Source organism: Crassostrea angulata, chromosome 4 (genome assembly GCF_025612915.1).
Source record: "Crassostrea angulata isolate pt1a10 chromosome 4, ASM2561291v2, whole genome shotgun sequence".
NCBI lineage: Eukaryota > Metazoa > Mollusca > Bivalvia > Ostreida > Ostreidae > Magallana > Magallana angulata.
The window spans coordinates 32636359-32661883 of NC_069114.1; the positions used below are offsets into that span (position 1 = coordinate 32636359).

General features: G+C 34.5%; 1 protein-coding gene across 4 annotated transcripts in view; it reads right to left on the reverse strand.

Moving 5' to 3' along the window:
- Positions 1-23234, reverse strand: part of LOC128180874 (slit homolog 2 protein-like) — a 40355-nt gene extending 17121 nt beyond the window's left edge. The window contains exons 1-10 of one of the 4 annotated variants that reach the window (XM_052849045.1): positions 22682-23234; positions 21931-22002; positions 20743-20814; positions 19144-19215; positions 4419-4490; positions 2166-2237; positions 1765-1836; positions 846-1012; positions 482-626; positions 126-197 (exon numbers count right to left, since the gene is read on the reverse strand). In XM_052849045.1, the coding sequence (XP_052705005.1) occupies positions 126-197; positions 482-626; positions 846-1012; positions 1765-1836; positions 2166-2237; positions 4419-4490; positions 19144-19215; positions 20743-20814; positions 21931-22002; positions 22682-22863 (998 nt within the window). In that variant the 5' untranslated portion in view covers positions 22864-23234. Of the gene's footprint in view, positions 1-125; positions 198-481; positions 627-845; positions 1013-1764; positions 1837-2165; positions 2238-4418; positions 4491-19143; positions 19216-19762; positions 19956-20742; positions 20815-21930; positions 22003-22681 lie in introns of those variants that run through there. The other 3 variants (XM_052849043.1, XM_052849044.1, XM_052849046.1) reach the window with 3 other exon arrangements.
- Positions 23235-25525: the final 2291 nt, after the last annotated feature.

The window sequence follows — 25525 nt, forward strand, 5'->3', positions numbered from 1 at the left end:
TTATTTATAGGAGGCTCTATAACAGTTGGTAAGGATGTTTTGACTGGGTTCTGACACCTCCTTTAGCTGTTGTGTTTGGCTGGCTGATGGCACCGCGCTGTTTTCACTTCAATGTATATACTTACATTCGCCGGAGCTTCCGTAGATCAGCGAACGCTCGGGAAGGCACAATGACAATGTGGTTCTGCTCCAGACGACTGTCAAAACAAATTTCATACATAATTTAGACAGTTAAACTCCTATTATCATGCTTTATTTTTCTATGTAACCCTACACCATTCTGGTGGTTTTTGGTTTCCCAAACCGCTAATCATGTGATAAAAAGCTCAATTTACGTTCTTTTTTAGGCTTTATAATCCATTCCCATTTAATCGACGATTTATTAGATATTAAACGAGTAAAAAAGTGTTTTGGGAACTTGACACACATAAGAACACACCCTGTTGTCAGAGATAAACAGACAAAGATGCCAATTTCTTACATTTCAGTGACATCGTCTGGGAAAATTGAAGGAAATTCCGTCAGGCCAGCACTTCGACAGTCCACCACTCCACTAGTACAACTACATTTTTTGGGACAGGAAGCCACTGACGAACATCTTTCGCTGTGCTGCTCAGCAGTCTGACCTTTATATTGAAATATACATTTCAGTCAATTTAAGATATATCAACACTACCAGAAACCTCAAATACCAAAGCTGTCAACTTCATTTAGTTTTTAAGAAAATTTCTATTTGATGACACAGATGCAAAAAATTTTGAAAATAGTTATGGAGGTTAACGGGATTACAACCCTGATCCATTAAATCCAAATATTGGGGATGAAATATGAAAACTGTCCCACACCTGCATCACAGGTAAAGCTGTACTGCTGGACATCGTCCACCTCTATCCCCTGTAGATTGGGTGGGGCCGAGCACTCCGTGTACAGACCAAGGTCGGGGTGGGCCTTCAACCACTGGGACAGCCAGGCCAAGTGACAGTCACACACAAACTTGTTATCTATCAGTCTCCTAAAATTAAAAAAAAATTTAGTTATGAATTCATTTTATACCAGAGATACCGTAGAAAGAAGAGAAAAAATTTAAATACCAGGTAGTTTTTCAGTTATCAATTAATTTCAATTCAGATATAGAAAGAAGAGAATAAAATTGCAAGTCTTTTAATTATTACAATTCATTTCATTTCAGAGATAGAAAGAAGAGAATAAAATTTGAACATTTATTTAAATTTACCAATTCATTCCAGAAAAAGAAAGAAGAGAATAACAATAAGATGTGTCATTTCAAATGCGCATCAGACAATTCTAAGTGGATTTTTTTTTTTAATTTACTATCTTGCACTTCTCAAGGAAATCGAGGTTACTAGGTAAATCTTTGCAATTTAGAATATGAGCTCCCTTCCAATGATGTCGCCTTAGTGAATAGAAATTGCATAATCTCATACACATATTAGCATGATATTCCTAACAATAAATGTGTAAGCATTAACCTTCATTGTACAAGAAGAGGACATTTCCTTTTCAAAAAAGAAACTGCTCATTTATCACGGACAGAATGAAGAGACGACTTGGTACAACAATAATTATCTTCCATTAAGGCTGAGACATGTTGGGAATTCTTTAATCTCTAAAGAATTTTATCAAGAATCTGAAATTTTTTTTTATCAGCCCTGAAAGAAGTTAAAAGTTAGAAGCTAGTCTCGTTAATCTTTTTTTATTCCGTAGCCCGAATGTTGACCGGGGCCGGACCAAACTAGCACTTACAGTGTCCGAAGATTGCTCATGTTGTCAAACAGATTCTTGGGTAGAGATGTCAGCTTGTTGTAGTTCAATGTTCTGGAAAAAAAGGTCATTATCTCTCTCAATTACTATTTCCTTCTTATTCTGATACATTATTTTTCAAATACTTTCCGTTTCTGATATGTTATTTTTCAAAAAAAATTTTTATTTCATTCAAATAAACCCTCATCAAAAGTTTGTTGACTGCACTGATAAAATCACCAAATTTTACACTTTAGCACACAAAAATGTTTTTTCCCCTATGGACCTGAAGCATTTTATTTTTTTTAACCAACAGTTGATTACGAGAGAAATTTATCAGCTTCAATCACTGTGACAGCCAACAGCTTTAACAGAGTGTCAACAACTCAGAGAGGGGTTCTTACAAGATCTCCATGTTATGCAGGGCCTTGAGCGCTGTCTCTGATACACACTCCAGCTGGTTGTGGTCCAGTTGTCTGGAAATAGAACACCCTTTAGTCTACCCATAACAATATTATCCCTATCAAATTGCAGTTCAATATTTGTTTACACCTTTCAAGTATTTCTTCAGCTAAGAGGACAGTTAATTGATTTCTGGGGCGGTGTTGCTCGCATAATAATAGTCTTATATTCATCGATGTATTTCTTATATAATTTTTCTTATGCATTAATTCATATCACTTATCTACGAATATACCAGTATGGACTTAAGTTATGTCTAAACTAAAAAAAAACAACTTTTGTTTATTTGTGAATTTTTCTATAATACACAAAGGTTGTGGAATTAAATCTTCAAAATGCCTTTTCTCGCACTTCAATCAGCTTAGTTAACATTTTTTGGCACTTGCACGACAATGAAATACACATGACGGTGTGTTAAACTTGCCCACTTTCAAGCATACCTTCAACCTCCAGACAAAACAAACATTTAAACAACTGAACAAAGTATCTTAACCCTGTTTAATACAGTCGTTGGAAAAGAAAATTAACAAAGTAAACCAGGTCTTTAAACAGTTTCAAAAAATTGCACTCTTAAACAGACCCATCATTGTTCAATACATGCTTCATTCACTCCCCAGCCCTGTTTTAATAGAATTGTATTAAGCAGAGAGGGAAAAGTTGTTACAATGAAGAAAACAGTCTTTGATTTCTCATAGTGTTTTCCTAACAGAGGGATCATTATCATTTCAGCAGTTCCGTGAATGAATTTAATAAAAACTTAATATCAAACTATATTTCAGGGGTGGAGTGTCTAGCTGGGCCAATTTGCACAGGGTTATAGAGACGAAGAAACAAATTCAATGCAAGCCCCGTCAAACCTGATATGGGAGTTTTAAGACTTTTTTCAATCAGTGTTTACAATTAACCTTATATAAATAAAGGTGAACTGAACACCTCTTAATGTCAGTGTTTGTGTGTCACAGGCAAATATGACAAAAAGTTATGATTCTATTCAAGCAGCTGATCGAGAAGGATGAGAAAATAGCTCTTTATTCAGTGATGGGAAACCTTCAACACTGTCAACACTTCACACAGAAATAATTGCTCTGGAAAATTTGTCCAACGGATTGTAGATAACTCGGTGCTACACAAAAGAATATTAAATAAGGACAGAAACGCATTGCTTTATAATAACACAGATATGATATTGTTGCAATTGGAAATGGGTGTAAAATCAGATACCATCTTTTACTCTATTGTGTAATTATGTAATGCTAACTACCCTATACACAAAAAGTTTGAAAGGGCAAGTATCACTAAAATAAATCTGAAGACACCCTAACAACTTTCAAATGTGCTCCTAGCTGCACTGAGGTTCAACACTTTAAAAAAGAAAACGTAACAGCATCATATTTCACAGAAAGATGATTCACCTGGGAACAGGGATCAAGTTTTAACTTTACATTGACAAGACAATTGTTAATGAATAGCCATGCATACTGGTATGTTTGCTGAAATCTTCAAAAATGTTTATCTAGGCATTTTTTTTCCGTTGAACAATTTGAATTTTATCAAACAAAATAATTTTTTAATACAAAAATTCTTAAAATTTCCCTCAGAAGTCACTTTTTTAATATAAAACCCCAAAAGAGTTTTTAGAATATTCGCATACCACTGATTGCAAATACACAGTTTATTATGCAATTTGAAATAAGAGGATCAGAAGACTCCCCATATAAAAGGTAATTTCTAAATTAAATCATAAAAGACCTGAAGTAAACCTCAATCACGAAAGCAATTATTTGCATGCATAATTATAAACCTGTACTGCTTTGTCCTTGAATACTAGTATATCCTAAATACCGTATATCCGGTAATTTTCGCGATGATTTAATTTTCGCTTTTTTTGCGATGTCTTTGAAATAGCAAATTATTGAATACACAGAAATTTTATTCTGTATTATTTTCTATTAGAAACTCTTTAAATCGGAAAAAATGACTGGCGAAAATTAAAAATGCTACACATTTTCCCCATTTTTTGCAAATTTTGTGACACGCAGAAAAAAAAACGGATATTCGGTACCTCAATAACACATGGAAATTTGTACTAAGTACTACAGAAATTGGAGATTTAATCAAATATAAAATATCAAGAGATTGAAATGGGAAGACATTGTATCTACAAATAACATAAAACAATGAGATAAGGTACTTACAGATTCCGTAGCACTGTGGATCCTGTCAGGGCCTTTTTTCCGATCACCTTTAGTTTATTGTAACTCAGATCTCTACAAAACAGAGTGAAATCAACATTAAACACAGCTGAAAATCATCATTCTGACCATTTAATATGGGTTGATATATTATCAGACATTATCATGTTAAAATTGTGCATTTCAAAATAAAATCATTGTTTTCTGGATTTTAACTAAAAACAATCAACTTGTTTGTTTGTCTGTCTGCACCTGTCGTTTTTACATAAAATATTAACTGTAACTACATTGTGGCAAATTTTTTCAGTTGCCCCAAAAATAAATAAACTACCGCATCTGTAACATTTGACCTAAGTAAATAGAATACATTTTCATGCACTAATGTATCTTTTGAACTTTTTAATGGTGTCCCATCCAAATACACCTGTACTGCCCCAAAACACAAAAATATCAGATTTTAAAAACTCAGGTAATCAAAACACACAGGTGTTTCATATTGGTAATTTTTTCCCATTAAAACTTTTTTATTTTATGGTATATGACCTTATTGTTCTGAATAAGCATAGATCCAAACCTATTTCTTGGGGACCGAATATTTCGCATTCTGATGTCTCGAGATATTTCTGATTTCTAGTCAAACAAATCAAATGGGTATTTTAAAACTTTTTCAATTTTTCCAATACATTAAAGCAAAAACCTGACATAAACTTTCTAGCAGGGTTGATTCCAAAGATAAACGGCTCTGGAGGTGCTTATTTGGTCTTTAAAAAGACAAATCAAATGAAAATAAATGTCTTATTTGGAGACGTGTTCATCGAACTGCAATCATCAAGTAAACAGACGGAACACTTGGCTAAGGCAAGGTGCTTTCAGTGGTGCCCAGTATCATAGCTACAACCATTCCTTGGAAAGAAATGCCCCTACTTCACAAGAGAATCACTACACCAATGAATTTCTACTTGACAAGATGAAAGGCGGTCCCTGTTAAAGCCTATCTTATATTTATCATAAAATCTCAATTTTTCTCTGTTTCCCGTTTTATAATGAGTTTGCTTGTGTTTGTTTTGAGGGTAGAAACATGGCCTTCTCCAGAATCTATTCAAGTTCAATCTCTGGTCAAGCAATCGCTTAAACTATTTCTATATACGCCATACGCACACATCTCGTGTTCAACATCTATATGGTCATTTGCATATAAATCTGAATATTATTCATCAAGACAGGAAATATTTTCCAAACTTGGATGGATTCCTAAACAGCCCACGTACAAGACCCTATCAACACTAAAACACTGCAATACCTCAATGATCTGGCTAACAACAAACTATTTTAGCCCCTCATAAATCTTTATCCATTCCAAAAAAAGTTGTTAAGCTGTCATCAACCGCAAGTCCAAATCACATAGCATTCTACTGGGAGCCCTAATAAATCTTATTTTTATTCATTTTTATCATATCATTTTAATATGTTTCAAATCCTCAATATATCAAAATTTAAACAGTGCCAACCAAGTACATGTGTAGACTGTCTAATGTTGTGGGTTTTATTTGAATTTACCAAACAAATCTACATCCAACATCTTTAATTTAAAAAGTAACTATCTGATAAAATCCAATGATAAGCAGATTGTGCAACCACCACTGATAACATTTCACTATTACAACTTTGATTTTCACATTTGACTCCCAAGTCGAAATTCTCCACTGCACATGTGTTTGCAACATTGTGATATAAAATTACCCCCTCTACTCGTAAATTAAAGTTAATGCAGCACCTGATATAGTGAACAAGGTAATTACTAATGAGCAAAGTGTTTGAATAAGTGTTCCAACCATTCAGTGTATTTTGATACGATCGGTAACCAAAGGATTCACCCCACGAAATGAGTAGGGTGTAAGAGTCTTCATTCACAAATCTCTGCTGATTTAATGAATGGAGAGTGTCAATTGGTTATCTCCGTAACATCTCATCTCTGATCAACTGACTTAATAAGCACACTGTGGTCTCTGTATTCAGACTAGCAGTACTTTTATTTTTCATTTCAATTACCTTCAAGTGACAATAGATCTTCAACTGGGCGGAAGTCTTTTTCTGCCTGTCTGAGAGCATCAGCATAGCCAAAATTAGATGACCACTGAGAACCCATACAGGGAGCATAGTTTAGTCTGATGCTTATCATCCATAATCTAACAAACCCTTCATCAGATTATACCTCAATTAACAAAGCAGGTCTTTCTGATAGCAAGCAATTGTTTTCTGCATAGTTAACTTCCATTAAAGAAAAACGTATTATCGCACACACAAGGGCATTTCCTCGGGTTCTGTGTGAAAAAGGTTTTGATGGCTGTTTCTTTTTTGTCTGACATTGGAGAGAGGACCTTTTGCATTCTCCAGTGATGAGTCTCTGGCGAGCCTCCCAAGTTTTTCGAGTCAGTGGACATGAATAGAAATGTCAACTGACTTGCTAACATCTACATGGAATGCATAACAGCTACCAGCTAAAATGCCCCGACACATTTCATCCTTGCAATTAATCTACTCCTTTATGAAGTGGGACATGTACTATATAGATTTAGTTTTTTAAAACCCCCATTTTTTAAATTCTTAAAATCAAAGTAGCAGACCTAAATGGCAAATAATGCAGAGCTTTGCATGTAACTCTGCAGCTTGAGGTGATAAGCAATAGATTTAAATCAATTTACAAACGATTTAGGTGGTAAAGCAATGAAATTAATCTTGTATTTTAAGGGAGCAGTTTGTCATCTACCGATTTTCAGCATATGGTAAGGGTACAAATGTCAAACACTCATTAATAAAACTCAACCACTATCTACTACTCCACAGTTATACAAGCCCCACACACTAGCTGACCCTAGTTTTATGCGACATGGATTTACACCTTCAGAAATTGGTGATTTTATACATTAAGTAAATTCTGGAAATGTATGCACTGTCATACAATTTCTTATTGTCACCACATGCATTAAATCCAAGTCATGAATGACAAAGCCAAGCAGACACGTGAAGGTGTTGAAATGAATGAAATGAACATTTTCAAGAAAAAAATCAACTTTATATGAAATAGTTGAAGAGATTAGGCAGGGGTAGCCTACCATGGCTCATCATTCCTATACTAATCATGTTTAATCTTCCGACTGGGTCATGTTTACCGGCAGAAAAAAAGAGAATGTTCTAAGTGTCTGGCAATGCATGTAAAAAGAAGATGGTCTTACGGGAGAAATGGCTTCTGATAGGTGTTAAAAACCATTAGTGTCATGATTAATGTGAATTGGTCACCCAAGTACAAATGCCCAGTAATCGTGTTTCCACCAACCACAGTTCAGATAGCTTTATGGTGACGGCCATTATGATGATATGATACAACATTACATGCATTAAAGACACATCTAACAGATTGAGCAGCCCCTGTGTTATTCTTCCCAACTCCATAAATCACGGGGTGGAAGTTCGAGAATCGGCTTTTTACAAGCTCACCCTCGCCAAATCCGACCCCAGCTATTAATCAGATACATGGGGTCGCTAAAGCAGGTGAACCCAAAATCCTGAAGGGTTGTTAGGGGGATGTTACAGGTTTCTTTCCTTTTCATTTCTTTTCTTTACATACACAAACATAAGTAGATGGAGGGAGGTAAGATAGACGCTCCTTGAATGGCAATTAAACCAACACTGTGTCAAAGTAATGAAAGATCTGATTGCCATAAATAACCCTTCCTTAAAAATGTGGACAAAGTCATTGAAAGGACAAATCAGAACCCGATATCTCTTTTCCCCCATTAATGTAAAGAATCCAAGCAATTCCTCCACATTGGCTGGTGTGGAGTGGTTATAGGTTCAGTACACAGATAATGAAGCAAATGATACATCTCCGATTCAACCATCCACAAACACATGGACGCTAGCATACCAGCTCTGTCGCCTTCTAACCACATTCTACAGGACATTTGACAGATAAATGACAAAAAATCTAAAAATCCCCCATGTCAGTGCATATAATTAAGGGATTAAATCGGATACAAGCATGTTCCCAAATAAGAAAGATGTGGTTTGAGGATAGACACAAAACAAGACTTCTGTCAAAGTTCAGACTAATTTCCACCAACACAGACTGTCACAATATCCTTAGAAAGCATTCCTAAAAGATGAGAAAAAGACCTATTCAGGAGCAGCTGTTAGTGATATAGCCGAAGTTTAATGCAAGTGACAAAAACATGCATTCATTTCATCTTATGGAGTCATCTATCAAAATATAAGTCAACTTTAATTTTTATCACTAGATTTAAGGTCACCCTCCAATTTGATTTTCAAAATATGAAGAAAAAAAAATTTTTAAGAAAGATTTAAATTTTTGTATATCTTTTCATTGAAAACCTGAGAAATGGTATGTTTTGACAAATGGTCAGTTTTATGCCCTATGTACCACTTGAACGGTGCTTAGAAAAACTAAAGCAGTACATATAAATAGCCCTAGCAGATCATTCATTGATAAGGTGGACAATAGTGTCAGGTATCTGAAAACTGCTGATGGCTTGGCCTGAGGGGAGGGTCACTCTGGGATTACACCATGGGTGGGACTCAAACTTGCTCTTCAACACAAGGAGTCTCATTCAGTGTGCTGTCAGGACCATCATTAACTGCTGATGGCCGGGATAATGAATCAGGGACTACTGGCATTCAATTGTAGAACAACTCAGTCGGCATGTTGCCTGAATATTTACAAGTGTATTAAATGCATACAACGGAATTCCAGCACCTTGTTAAGTGCATTTAGAAATACTATACTTGGGGAGATTACAACAAACAAGCAAAACAAAGACAGAAAGTACAAAAAAGAGTTTGATAATCCAGAGATTGAATTCTTCAAGAACTTTAAACAAGAGGAGATATTAAGAGAGGGGAGCTAATTAAAAAAGATTTGCAGGTGCTTTATTTGACCCACTTTCCCCCTATCAAATAAATCCAGTCTTCTGGGTTTCTTTCACAAAGTTATCATTCTCATCATTGTCCCTGCAAGACTTACGCCACACAATCAGTACCCCACGGAGACGCGTAATGCAAAGGTGCGACACGGAGAAAAAACTGTCAACGTTTGTCTGGGTGTACCCCTGTTAATTGTGACAAAGAGATCAGATGGGACGTCAGTTTCCTCTAATATTTGCTCTTTTCTCTTTCCTGATTACCTCATCTTTCTACACGATAGAAATTCAAGGGAGGTTTGGAGCACTTTAAACAACACATAGATTCAAAGTTTGTCTCCCGATTACTCCTCTCAGTGAGTGACTGTTTAACACGCATTCGCGTTAGGTCGTCCTGCCATTATATACTATTATTACCACCTGATTAAAATGTAAAGTTAAACACTGCAATTCATTTTCTGATATCATGGACCTCCAGGGAGTTTAACACTTCATTTAGGCAAACAGAATCTAGATGTTTATGTTCTCAAAAGACTTGCCCCAAAAGGCAATTCACTTCATTGTTGTAATGTCAATCACAGACAAAGAAAACCAAGATTTACATCACTGAAAAATTTGTTTGAAATTGAATCATTACTTTTCCTTTTTACCTCATATGATCCTAGTTTTCTTAAAAACCTTTCACCAGGGTCAGGACGACATATGATGCACATGCACCTAGAGGTGTACAATAGGTGCAACTTTCTTGTGTGGTTTGACTGCGACAATCACGCAAGATAACATGAACTTTTGAGCAATGAGAGTTTACACTATAAAAAAGCATGTGTTATCATTAAAGCATTTAATGTAGACAATCAAACCACTAATTGTTTATTCAAAAACAGTTGTTTCATCACAGGTGGTCTATATGTTAAAAAATCTCTGATTTAGGTTCTAGATGTTATGCATGAGATGCTTTATTTTTAACCAATATGAATTAAAGACCTTTTTGTACTCTGCCATCAAAACTGCATCACCGGCATTACACAATATCAAATCTTAGAAATAAAATATCAAAAATAATTGTAAATTCCCTCAAGTGCCAGAGAAATGTCATTCAATTGACATTTCACAGGTTTCAGAGCTCGGGTATTGCCTTATCCAATATACCGGGTAATATACACGCACAATGTATTTACAACTCTGACTGAATTCCTAGCATGGAAAGAAAGACATGTAGACTGCACATTTTGTCAGTGTCATCTTTATCAGCGACAGGGTTAATTTTATTACACAGTTATTCAACACCTTTCATCCTAATTCATTGGTCTCAAATTATGCTCTAAATAGGGTCTCAAATTTATACAAATTTGGGAACCTGACTCCCTACATAATGATGTACAATCTCAGAACAGCACTGCAAGGATTATATATATGACAAGACTCCACGTATAATTACAGGCCTATTCGCAAGGCGCTAAGTCTACTTTTATTCTTCACTAATTTCTGAAGTCACTTTGAATATCTTTCAAAATTTACAGAAGATAAGCAAATGAATATGTGAGCATTCATGTTTCTGATAATCTCAGAAGGTGTTGATCTTCCTATCTAAACCACCCTAAACCTGTAATTACGGTAACACAAAACGATGGAAATTGTACTGTCTGTAGAAATAAATGTGTAACACACATTGAGAGGAATAATGCTCCTTTCAACCACAATTAATGCGATCTGACTCATAAGTTGGTTTCAACCACAAAAGAAAGAATTTTTTTAAAAATCATACATTCAAACAATCATATCTCTCTTTGGTTTCTTTGACTTGTATGAAAAACAAATCATTCATTTCATTTCCCATCAATGAAAGGTTATCATTTGAAAGCACTATTGGCAAAGATAAGTATTCTTGAAGCAGGAACCTTGATTTAACAAAGAGTTCTTGGGAGCTGATATTCAAGATGAGATGTTTCTATTTACATCAACAAGAGAGTCAAAGAAACATTGAAGAACACAGAAAAAAAACAACTATAGGAAACCTTTTCCATGAATATATAACAAGACTGATTAGAGGTATAGGAAGAGTTCAACAACACAAGTGGGGCCTTGTCAAAAGAATAAAATAACAACAGTCCACTTCAGAAACTACTGAGAAAACACAAGTATTGTGATCCACTGTCATGGGGTGACCGCAGCAGATCTCCTCTTTACACTGTAGCTGTTCACATGAAACCAAGGACCGGCCTGCCTCTAACAGAGTACATGCAACTCAGGGGGGAGATAGCACTTGAGCATTCTTGGGAAGATTTGCTGCATAACCATTGAGATAAGAAACACTCTTAGGCTAGATGTACATCTTGGGGGGAAGGGGAGTTCAATAATGGATGATAGATTAAGAAATTATATGGTTCAGTCACTGGATTAACATTCTTAAGAGGATCCAGTTAATTGAATTATTATCTAGTGTCAATTATTGATTAGAACTGAGTACAATTTCAAGTGTTATTTTTCTTAGATAAAGTCATGCACTGATTGTCTACAATTTTAATTATCTGTGTGGAAATTTGATTAAAGAAGGGCCTTAGGTTCAAAGTACTGGTAATGAACATTCTATCATAAATTAGCCAGAATTCACGTAAAATGATACTAAAAAAAATCTACCCAATAGGAGACAGTATTTGTTGCTAAATTCTTTAGACCTTGCCACCTTGAAATGCGCCTTGCCACCTTGTAGTGCAGGCCAGTAACTGGAAGCAGTTTCACACTATGAAGGTCTCTGTGATAAGCAGTGCTATTACACAGGAAAGAAAAGTTGGATTCTAAGATATCCCGGGCCATTTTTCTGATAGATGATAAAGAATCTCCATTATCTTAATGAAAATCAGTGAATGAAAGGTCAAACCCACGAGCCCCAAGGACATTTTCTCCAATTTTCTCCTCTCAACTCCATTCTGGATAGAAACTGGTGACCAATTTCTTGCCATACAGGCCGACTACTGTCTGAAGTGTGATGTATTAATAATGATCCCTTGCCAAATTTGATGGCACCTCCCTGACCTGAGCTGACCTCGCAAGCCAAAGGTCAAAACAATAGATGAAACACAGATGTAGTCTGCTATGGGAGGGGATTTTGCAGTGGAGCCATGAAAAGGAAAACTAGAAGAAACAGCAGGAAGGAAAATGATCTTGTTTTGTGTGGTCAGGCACCAGAGAGCTTAAGGTAAAATGAGGAATATCAGATCGGAGGAAAGAAACACGGCCAAACCCTATCAGATTATACCTCATTATCTTTGTGGTATACAGGAAGGATTTGATACCCCGTAACAACAAGGCTAGCATAGAGTACTCACAATACAGCGGTTGATTGTAAAGGGGAAAAACATAATACAACACAGAGGGTTTTATTACGAAAGCAATGCTATTGAGGGATGATCAATAATCAGAAAATTCAATACCCAGTAAAGTCAAACCAGATGGGGAATAAATAATATACCACAGTATACACTTTGATGTCCCTAATCTCGAGGGTGTGTCTTTTGTTACACAATACACAAATGCAAATCCTAACTGTCAAAATGCATTTCTGTACCCATTCTTTAAGTCGTCAAATAATATATTGAAAAGTTATTCTTAATTCACACAATACTCCAAAGTGGTTTCCCCCCTCTCTCTTCAAGTACATTTGAGTGAACAAGTGTAAAATTATAAGCTGTCCATGAATCTCAAATCCAAAGGAGTTACGGCATTGCTAAAGAAAAAAGTTGTGTGTTGTCAGACAACTGTAGCGGTTATCCCCCTATCATTAATTAATGAGTGGTCACATCTTAACGACCCTCACACCTGACCTTGAGGGGTACAACAAACACTGAAGTGTGCTTTGTCTTTGAACTGTATATGTAGATTATGCTAATTAACATGTCTTTCTTTTTTGTCAAACTAAAACACTGTCCATGTTGTCATACTTAACACGACACAGACAGGCCCATACTTCTGGCCATTTGGGTGGTCTCCTCAGGATTTTTTCTGCTTTTCTTTGCAATTATAAATTAATTAGGTATTCTATTTACAAATATTTACATAGTCATAACAATCCTACATGTAAATCTGTCATTACAAAGAGAAATTTAGCAAAAAAAAATCCTTTGTATTATATCTGCTCTTAAAAAAAATTGAAACATTAATGTAGTTGTACTGTTCTTGATGTTTTATTCTCCCATTACCCCCTACAAGTTATTTCAGATATAAAATTCCCATTTAATAAGTCTAGGAGACAAATATATATAGTGGTATTTGCAAGGGAAGCAGAATGCACACATAGCCAAGTTTTTTAAATGGAATTTCTGAAGTGTTCGCGCCTCCAATGATATAAATGAAGATATCACTTGCAGGGGACAAAATTGGCCAGGAATATCTGATGATACGCCGAACACATGCCCCGATAAAACTAAACCTTTAACCACCAAACAGGACTCCCTGCTCCCATGGGGAAAGACCTATTAGACTGATAAAATAACAGTCTCTTAACAAAGCACTATAGCTCTACGTGAACCAAATCTGTGTTCATTGAATTTGTCTCGGTGGGAGACTGCTCGGGCCCTCAATTTCTTGAACTCATAAGTCCATAATTTTCCCCAGTGAAGCTTTATCCATCTGTCTCCTATCTGCAGGGATTATCTCCCCCTTGATTTACAGTGTTTTCACTTCAAAAAGAGACAGGGTATTGCCCCATCACAATGACATGCTAAATGTTGTGTCATGATGCACCTTATGCCTATTTGATTGAACACCTCGTCTACCTGTGATCCTCGTTTTAATTAGCTGATGTAATACATTCCCCTCCTATCACTGATTACGTTGCCCAAATACCGAGGCAGTGTTTCACCGAATGGGGAATTTTAAACCTAACTGTCAAACAATAGGGGCAGGGGAACTTAACAACATAGAGTAAATGTAAGAATTTCTCTAAACAAATTCTAAAGCATGTACATGATGCATTCCAAGAAGACAGTTTTTTGCAGTTCTCTCTTTCTTTCTTTCTCTCTCTCTCTAAAACAGGTATAAGTACCGGTATATTTTTACAGCATCATCAAAGAATTATCTTTGAGAAAAAATTTATTATTCATCAACATCTATCCTAATAGTCTAGAGCTGTTTTATAATTTCTAAGATGAAGGATAGCATGCTGCAAGGTAATATTAATAAATATGACAGGGTGTAAACATTTCTGTAAAGATGTTAATCCTGGAGTCAGATGGTCAGTTCATTGAGGGGAAATTTGATGGGAAACACATTGAAGAGAGTGTTTATCAGTGAAATCAAAGTTAAGTTCCCCCTCTCTCTTTCATACATTTGCTCTTCCACATCATATAATTTCTTTACAAGACAATATTTGCACTGATCATTGTACATAGATTGAAATCTATAAGTCCTACACAGAGTGCAACAAAATTTAGCGCTCAGTTTTTCTATATTGTTTTTACTTGCATTAAAAGCATACCTTAATTCTTTTTCATTTTGAATATCTAAATAAATTCACCATTAAGATTTCAGACCAAATTTGTATGAACTAATGCAATAATAACACTTTGATATGAACTAAATGCTCTTAGGTACACAAACAGAAATGGATAAAAGTATGAATGAAAAGAAAATATTTCATCAAGCTGTAGGTTTTATATTCAATTTAAGATTACTAAGTGCTTTCATTTACATAATCACTTGGATTGCTAGATATCAACAATATGAAAGAAATATTTTTCCTTTTTTCGTGTGTTTTATAGTTCTCTGAAATGTGCACTCATCCAAACTGACTTTTTCTTTATGCAGGTAAATTTGCTACATGACACAACTTCACACACATCATTTCAAAGATGTCAGCACTTTAAATGTACATCATACATCAGACCAACAACTATGTAATAACCTTTCTCTTCTCTCAACCTACAGGGGCTCTGGGCAAAAATTGTAACAACTCAGTACTTCTACAGCGGCTACAAGAAAAAAATGTTTCTTTTCTTCACACATCTTTCATCCAGGGGGGATATTTCTGCACCAAAACACACACAGAACAGATTCAAGCCAAGCATAGAGTGACAATTATGTCAAGGTAGAAAGAATCAAAGGAAGCATATTTCATTATACCAAATGTGGCCACGATAGCATTACATGGATAATTTCATGAATGACAAGGCAGCAATGCTTCCCTTACATCCACGGCACAAAAAATGTACAAATTACTCCCCGTTTTCTGAAGCCGGGGAATTTTTTTTTTTTTTTAAACAATCAATTGGCAAATCTGCAGTTCAAAACTTTTTTAAGGATAAAGTACGATAAAATTCTCATAATATTTTGTATCAATCAATGTAAAAATAGAAGCTTAGTAAGGAAATTATCATATCTCTCCAATCCTGTTTTGTTTCAGGATGTATATTAAAACAGCAGCAGTTTTTTTTTAAGTTATAATAAGTGTTCTGACTTCATAAACATGCTCCGACTATGAGCACTTATCAGAGTGACTTAGCACAACAATCCATTAAGACAGCGACATAAAGGCAACATAAAAACAAAATGCATGAAATTGCATTTTTGACATCAAAAACCCAAACATACTTAATATTTTTTAAAACCTCAAACCAGGGTTTTAAAGCAGGATCCCCTAGCTCTTTCTTCTCAAAGATTGACCTGTCTAGTAGCGATCTATGACGAAATTGGTCTCAATAACGATCTTTTTTGCTTGGTAGTTATCTTCTGTCATAAACCTGGTGTGCATGTGTGAAAACTGAAGTGGACTCCCCCCAGACAATTAGAATCCTGGCACCAAAAAGCTATGCCAAACGCTACTGCTTCTTACATCATTGCTCTACCCCCTAGGTATAGGGTCTACCAAAACATTTATATTCCATTACTCCCCACAATGGCAATGATATATATACTGCTGTATATGATCAGACATATAAGTGACCTAATAATTTATTATTGAACTTCAATCTCTCTATATATGTGGGGGTTTACAACATACTCAATAGAGATTTAATCTTCCATGAATAATCCAACAGTGGCATTGAAAACAAGTACATACCTTGGCATAATTTACAACACAGAGACAATAAGGTATTTCAACAATTCAGCTTCAAACGCTGGTCATAATGCACAACTACTTCTATCACAAATTACCTATATAGTGTTTCATAATTTATCCAGCTCATTTTCCTTGGTTCTAATACAAATTATTTATTTTAATATTGCCTTCACAATAGCAATTATGAACATGCACCAGGGGCTTTGTCAATACTCTAATCATCAAACAGTTTTAAAGCGGTTTTAAAATTTTTACTCAACCTCGCTGTGTGTTCTTTCCATCAGACACAGTAAAACTCTTGATAAAAATGTGTTTAAAAAAGTGTTTATCTATGTTTCACTCTTTCCGTTTATGTGACATTAATGACAATGTTTATTTCGTAGTCTAAAGATCCTAGATATTAAAAGAAACAATGGGGGGAAAAGGAGCTAAAAGAATTCAAGAGTAAAACGAATGACATTAATGACAGAGATATGGGTTGATGGTCCATGCGGACCTGTGAAATGGCCCACTGTTTTCACAGCAAAGAACTCAATGAAGGCATCTGGATTTTAACAAGTGTCTAGAAGTGTAGCCAATAAAGGTATATAGCTCATTCTAGTCTTATTTACTTAAGTGTCACATGCACAAATAAGATAAAACACTTAGATTAATACATGTCACTGTTATAATTCCAGTATATATTGCAAATTTAACAAATTCTCGTGTATCAAATTTCTGTTTGGTTTGATTTGTCTGAGAAACTTTTGCTTCTTCTGTAGGATTTCCAAGAAAGCAAAGCCAGATTTTTTGAAGAAAAAAATTACTAAAAACTTTCAAAAATCATTGACTTGTAGTACAAACATTTGAAGCAACAATCCACCATAATGTAATAACTTGAAGTAAACCCAATAAATAATTTATTGCTGTTTTATGCAAAAGAAAACCACAACAATCGAGAACCAAATAAAAGAGATGATAGAACAGAGGCTCTCCTCGAAAAGAATAAAGGCTCTCCTCAAAAACCAACCACAACGCATCTCCAAGTTTTTAATTCAGATTCTATGGCTGTCTTGGTATACTTAAAGAGTAAACAAAATTCTGATAAGTCAAATCAAAAAAGATTCCAATTCTTGGTGGAAAAAAATTCCAACTTAAATGTTATTAATGAAAAAATATTTTGTTATCTTTGTAGCAACACCAAAGTCTGGAATTTAAGTTTCTATGACCATTATGCCAAAAATTCAACATTAATCAGATCCTAAATGGAAACGAAACTTTTGTTCAAACTATACTTCTTCAGTAGTCATAAAATCTAAAAATAAAAATTTAAGTGACAAGTCATTGTCACAATATAAAAGGGAAAGGCTTTCTTTGATCTAGTAAAATGTGTATTGATTTATCTACATATATTGAAATAAAAATGTCCTACTTATTCAAATATGATAGAAATAAAAGATCAGAAAATAAGATGACATGCAACTGTTGTGTACATAGAAAAGCAATATCTCAAGCAAAATTTAATGATTTCTCAGTGGTAAAAATTACAAGATTCACATGATTTTACTTGGGTGTTTTTTTTTTCTTGTTAAAAACCCCTTGTTTCAATCTCCAAACAGAGTCTTGCATTAATGCTTTCTAAAGACTTAAGTTTATTTGCCGACAGTCAGAACTGCTAAATTCACACCTCCCTGCCCATGCTCCTTCACAATTAATGACTTTATTTTTCTATTACGAAATCTTTTACATTATCCTAATTTGATAGAATGCTTTAAGGTGAAGTATAATCTTCATACCAACACTTGGTGGTGTTAATGTTTTTATAACACTCTTTCTCTTTTTCTCACTAGAAGAATAAACATCCTAAACACCTTGACAACTTTCTAAGGGAAAGTTATATATTTTACTCGAAAAGAAATGAAAACAGGACATAAACGCAATAATTTTACCATCATGTCTTTTTTAAACAGCAAAAAAAGAGAATGTTTTGCAAAAATGAATAAAAGAACCATTGTTAAATTCTGACTTGATGTAAACATTTCAAGAACTGCAGAGATCCACTTCTTAATCAAAATTGCTGTTTTTAATATATTTTCTCCTCTTCAGGTTTGCAAATAAAAAGACTATAAGTTGTTATCAAACTGAAATATATCACTTTAAAAGTGTAACTTGAATTCAAAAACTGAAAACTTTTTCCAGCATAATATGAGAAATCAATAATTATGTCCATGATCTTGATTATGAATAAGGGATTTTCTTTTTTCAAACCTTAAATTCAAACCCCCTTAAATTCATTTCAAAAGGGTATGTTGCAAAGAAAATCTCAAAGCCAAAACACCTGAATAAATGAAAAGGAGGAAGAAGTTGCAAATGTAACATACATAAATAGAGCACCCTTAAATACTTGTGAGAAAATATCCATGAAAGTTTGAAGAAATTTTTCAAAGAAGGACATTTTCCCACAGGTATACTTCCAACAACAGATCCCCGAACTTTGCACAAAAAAACTGAAGACCAGTATTTCAAACCCAACAAACACAAAAAACTCGGCAAAAGTTTTTAGGAACTTATTAAACTAACGGCAATTCTAAATATATTTCTTTTTGTGTCTCTCTCCTCCTGAGCGTAATTATCTCTCTAATCATCTAACTCTAAAATTAGGTTTAAAATTCATGCCAGCTCTTTTTCATTCCTCCCTTTCTTATCACTTGTGCATCAAGCCTATACATACATGATCCATTAAAATACAGTTTGTACTTACAATCTTTGAAGCTTTGTCATTGAAGCAAACAAATTGTCTGGAAGCTCAGTGAGTTCATTTCTGTCTATCCTCCTACAAAACACAGATTGAAATGTGTAGTAATACTCAATATAAGATTTGAAATTCAATTGTTTCAAATGATCAAAAATGTTTAAAGTAACCCATATAAGTTTTATTTTTAATTAACACCATCATTGAAATAGTACAGTACACATGTAAATTCTTGATCATGTTTATAACTGAAAGTTATTATAACAGGTAAGCATGCAAAGGTAAAGCATTTTTACCAACAGTACACCAAAGCATATTTTCAAACAATTGCAAGATTTGGTTGCAAACCAAGAAACATTATCTTTCAATATTTTATTCAGTTCTGTAACATTAACCGATTAAAATTCGTATCAATCATAAAGAGTTCATTTAAGATCATTAAAACTGGCTATTAAATTTCTCTTTCATTTAGAAGACATCTTTACCATGTTTACCAACGGTTAAAATCTAAGAGAATATTAACATTATTATTCAATCAAATACTTATTTGTAAACATATATTTAGAAATTTGGTCTTGACATATTCATTGATACTCTGAATTCAAACTTTCACAATAAATTGCCCAACCAGGTCTGTAATCATGGTAATGAGTAATTTGATAAGGGGCCTGGGAATGCAGAAGGCAAAAAGATTCCTTCTCCGCATCCAATATAGCTGGACATTGTGTATCATTTAAAATGATAGACATTTTTATGTCTTTTTTCAGTTTAAGACGACGTTCGTGTTGTTTGGAACTTGTATTGTTTTCCCGCTCTTCTGCCAATAATATATCTTCCGGTGTAATTAAAATTAGACTTTCCCCCGTCCAAACTTGCGGTTCCCGTATGAGAAAGTATATTTTCTGCAAATGGTAATAAATCTGTCATCACTTTTGTGATGATTCCTGAGGGATAAATTTATCACAGTATAAACTACCCGTGACAATACTAACTGATAATTGGGCATAATTGATCTAAGGATAATCTTTGATAGACTTCGTAAGTAAATTTCTTGAGCCCCGCGGGTTTTGGGAACAAACGAAAACCCGAAAGTCGCCCAGAAGTCTACTCATAATGTCTAATACTGGCCACAGGGGTCGATGTCATTGGGTGATAATGGGGCGAGACCCATGATAAGCCACTGCCCTATTTAGATAATAGTCACAAACAAGCGAAACACGAGATTCAAAAAAGAAACAAATCATTTACATGTAACATAACAGTGGGAGATAACGGAAAAGTCGTAAGCGGATAGCAATCCGTTCGTAAATCACGGGCAAATTACATATAACGCAGTCTTATACCGTAAGTCAACCTAATCATGTGCTGATTGACGACAAGTTTTTTTGAAAAGCTTCGGTGATAAAAATCATTTTAACAGTTCCTCACGTGCATATTCCATAATCTCTCATATTTTAAATTTGAAAAATCACCCCGCCCTGCAATTTTATTCTTTTATGTCTATCAGCCATTGCACACCACAAAAAAGCTTCAAATAGCGGTATTCTCTCGTTTCCTATACAGCTATAAGATCTGAATTGTCCACACAGCTGTATACAATCTACTTACAATCTTTCCATTTGGTCAAGATCCCGAAAAGCTCCCTGCTCGATTGTGTCTATCTTGTTTTCTAGCAATTGTCTGAAACAAAAAACCATTTGGGCTGCGTGTAATTCGAGCCGATATTTGATATACTATACTATACGAGTTCAAGCATTTTGGGTGGCAAATTGTGTACATTCGCGAATTTTGCAACATTTCTTACATATCGGAGGACATTTTCTTCGCACAAGTTTTAAATACTAGCATGCCTTACTATGGGGCGAAATTTAATTTCAAAGTTGGAATTATTTTTTCCCCCTATTTCGACCAAAAGGAAAAACTTTTGAAAAACATTCCCTAATAGAATGTTTTATATGTACGATCGTAATTTAGAAGTTTTGTTTTACGTGTAGGTGTAAACGCTGTTTGCATATTGCAGTGTGCAATAAATATTATGGATTCATGGGCACACATTCGAGTGCTGAGAGGAAGAAAAAGACATAAGTATGTGTGGGAAAAGAGACAGCTCTTTCTTCTTCTTATATCCCTGGGGATCCTATAATTCAAAATTATCATCGACTTCTCTTTTCGACTTTGTGTTGCGCGTCTATACAGACAATTGCAATCGGCTCTGAAAATTTAATTTCGAAGAAAGCTCCTAGGACTTATTTGTCTGAAGAAGTCACATTAAACTGATACATATTGGAGAAGTTATGTAAGCGCTTGTTGAATTGCCGGTATATGTGATAAGCTTTTCAGCCAAGCAAACATAGCGAGATAAACAATGGGAAGTGGACACGAAATTTCCTAGGGATAAGTGTCTAATACCCTTAAAACTGATATGACTATTTTAGATATTTAGTGTTAGGAGTTCAAGAATGCTGTTCGAGTTATACAAAAAAAAATTTATTTTATCAGAAATTATGTAATATTTCTGTTTAAATATGAGAAGCTCTTTGGCTGAAACATATTTACATCTGACAACAAAATATCCTAAAACAAAATACTAGTATTCGGTAACGATACATAAATGCAAGCGGAGAAGAAACAAGAATGACATAATAATTGTGTTTATGTTATACGAAAAATGGTGAAAAATAATATCAATCATCAAGCAAAATAACATTAAGAAAAGAGAATAAAATTGTGTTAAATAACGATAAAAACCGACACCAATAGAAAAAAAGAGAAGTACGAAAATACAAGATAACTTACAAAACTCTCAGATTGTGTAAATTCCGTAGGTCATTTCTTCTGACCGCCGTTATGTTATTGCCTTGTAATTCTCTGAAAAAAGAAAATGGTAAAAAATTATGCACCTCTCTCTCTCTCTCTCTCTCTCTCTCTCTCTCCATAAAATATATTGATACGTATTTATATAAAAAAAAATCCTTCTTTGCTTAAAGATTTATATAGCAGTATATAACCTATAAACTTTTCCATAAAACGGAATAACTCCGTCAGAACGTATTTAGACAACGTAGATATTTTAAGGTAAGAGTAGCCTTATAGGGGCTTTAACTAAAGACATTTTTATCAATATGCCTTCAATTATTGGTGATATCAAAGGCGATAGCAATGTTCGTCTGTTATTGTATTTCTGAAGGCAAGTATATGTAAAATTGTTACCTCCTTTTCATCGCCGAATTTTATGTTTATTAATACCCAACGGAATAATCTCATAAGAGGCCATAGTGTTTAGAGAAAAGTAAATATTTAGAATAGAACATCATAAAGGCATATCGTTCTGACCGTCCCTATCAACTTGTAATAATCATTGACTAAATACATGTATAATTGAGTTAGACAGAAAGGGGGAAATTTTCGAAAGTGTCACATCTTTTTTACAAGGACAAGTGCAGTTTAGTTATGTGCGGACATGTCTAGGGTCACAACGTCGGCAGTAATTAAAATCAAATTTTCACACCTGTGCAGGTGCCAGAAAAAAATTATGCATGATACTTACAAGCGCTGTGTTTCAGGGGGAATTCCAGTAGGTATATGCTGAAGCTTGCTGTAGCTACAATCCACGGTTTTATGTTGACAAACACATTCGTTTGGACAAGCGGTTACGGCAGTTAATGAAAACACACAAATCACAACCACAAACTTATAAGAATAATCCTCAAAACAGAATTTGAGCTTCATTTCGGATAAAAATGTAGGATATTATTAGATATATAAATATATAATTATGAAATCATCACCCCAGCCACACACAGTAAAGCTTCATTACTATTTCCTGTGGTAATGACATGCATTCGGTTGTTAATATCACAGGGCTATCCCTTTAACTATTTTTTTTTTACAGGTGAACTTTTTTTCAAACAAATTCCATTCCTCCGCACGGCTGTTTTCTTGACTTCGTCTGCAGACACGGTTATCGAAATTGCACGAAACTTTTTTAATCTGAATTTTATAGAAGGCAAATATACACTGTAAATCCTGAAGCATTTATTGTACGGAATTGTTCAATGCTATGTACAACGGTTCGTACTCTACGCGCTTTAGGCAGGATCCATTGCGAAAAGGGGGTGGGCGGGATCTCGTCAACCAATGAGGTGCCTGAAGCGCTATATGTACAAATAACACATTCTTTACATATAATTTATCTAATTAAACAATTATAAACAGATACTGCCAACTCTTTTAAAAATTAGTCTGACGTGACAAAGTTTCTGTTTGAAGCAAAGCATCAAATTAAACAAAGTTCCCCCATGTGTTAATAGGCGCACGAAAAGGAATTCAAAAGCTTCGTTAAATTAGATCAACGGACCTTTATGTGAGATAAATCAATAATTCGATGATTTGATAGCATTAATGTTCAATTTTGCAGACAATTTGGTAGGTATATATACTTTGTTAAAGTAGATCAAATTAGGAAGTAAGATCATAAGACTCCGGCGAGGGTCCTCGCCTTTTGCAGACGTTTATTGTTGATCTTGTGGTGATTTATATACATAATTAATTGTCGAACTTGATAACAACACAACAAATAACATCTGATTAATATTCTCCTTACTCATTATGACGTCACTCTTTATTCCTGGTCCATGCACCGAACTAAAGAAGGAAAAATTATGCAATTTATACATCACAAAAGAGCCAATATTTAAAAATAAAATGATATAATGTCAAATGCAATTACAAGTATCTGAAAATAAATTTAAAATATGGAGATTTAGTGATTTTTTTACACTGCATTTAATATTGTGGATGAATGGAAGAACAGCCGCAAGTAAATTAATTTGTTTATTATTTTGAAAGGTTTTACAACTTGGACTCGAATGCTTATCTTAAACGATTTCATTTCCGCCTTAATTTTGTTTATCCTAAATTCTACATGTAAAAAGAAAAACGAATACTTCCCTTGAATTGTTATGAATTACAAGTTACGTTTTTCATTTTCACGATCGAAATTACTTTTGATTTAATTTCTGAAATTATTAATTTTTTTTATAATGCAACCTCGATCATCATTAAATGGTTTTTCTTGATCACCTTACTTCCGTATACTAGTTCTTATTTTCTCATTGAAAATTACATACATGTATTTAATTAAAAATGATAATAACATGAGATATTCGTGCCCCTAACCCCCCCCCCCCCCCCCCGAAAAAAAAACCTCTAAGGCACAGTAAATATTTTTCTAAAGCAAAATCCTGAGTGCGCGAGGGTTTTCTTTGTATTTGGTTTTATGCGTTGGGACACCCAATAAATAACCTCTCTGCCCAGCGACCTCCCATTACTGTCACCGGTCCGGCGTGGACCCATCCATCCTGCCCGTGGCCCGGGACTGACCGGTGGGAGAGAGGAAACTTCAGGTGTTAGGGTGATCATGTGATTAACAAAAGTGGTCCCAAATCGCGTAAATCAGTTCCTGCCTTCACACCTGTACAACAGGTATGAGCGCTGAGGTATCCCAGCCCCCATTAAAGGCATTATTTATGGAGATTTCCCCCTTTTCTCTCTTCACACTGTGTAATTTGTACGTAATGTCAGCTCCGTACCACGTTACGTTCTATAAATCACGAAATGATTTAAAAGAATTATGTATTTTGGACAGTTTCATAACCACTTTGCTTGTTTCCGTTCAACGTTTATTACGTCATTTTTTTCAACAACGAAAAGTACTCAACTGATAACACTCGTGTAGCCCAAAAGTGAATACTAGACAACATGTACTTATAAACTAGCAAAATATACCATTTCTCTTTCTTGACATATCTCCAACGTTGTAATAAAACTTAAATTCATGTTTAAAAATTAGCTAAAATTATTCACTCTATGTAATATTACATGCAGCATCTTTAAAAACAAAACTACGTGATAATAATTTACATTTGTATGTATTGAATTGAATTTTTTTAAAAAGATGTTTAAAAAATAAAGTTGAACAACATGTGGTTGAAATATAATCCTTTTTGCTTATGTTATCTTAACCTACTTATACAGACTAGCGATGCAGTGGGTAATTAAGGGAACAAACAGAGACAAGGTCCCAAGGGAGAGAGAACCTATAGAACTGTGACCGTAAGGGCGATTAAGAATAATACAATTTTGTGTATTTAGTGTGGTTTTATTTCAGGTACAGCACATGTAGAGGTAATATATTAGTATATATACAAAAAATGTACAATGCGATTATTTGGCTCCATTCACTTGCTCTCGGTACCGCCGCGGTACTATAAACAAAATTAGTTAAATGAATATCAACTTGAATGCGCATGTGCATACATATATATAGTTATTTTTAATATATATGCAATAAGAGGTACTGAACTCACATGTGGACGTAAATTTTGAGAAA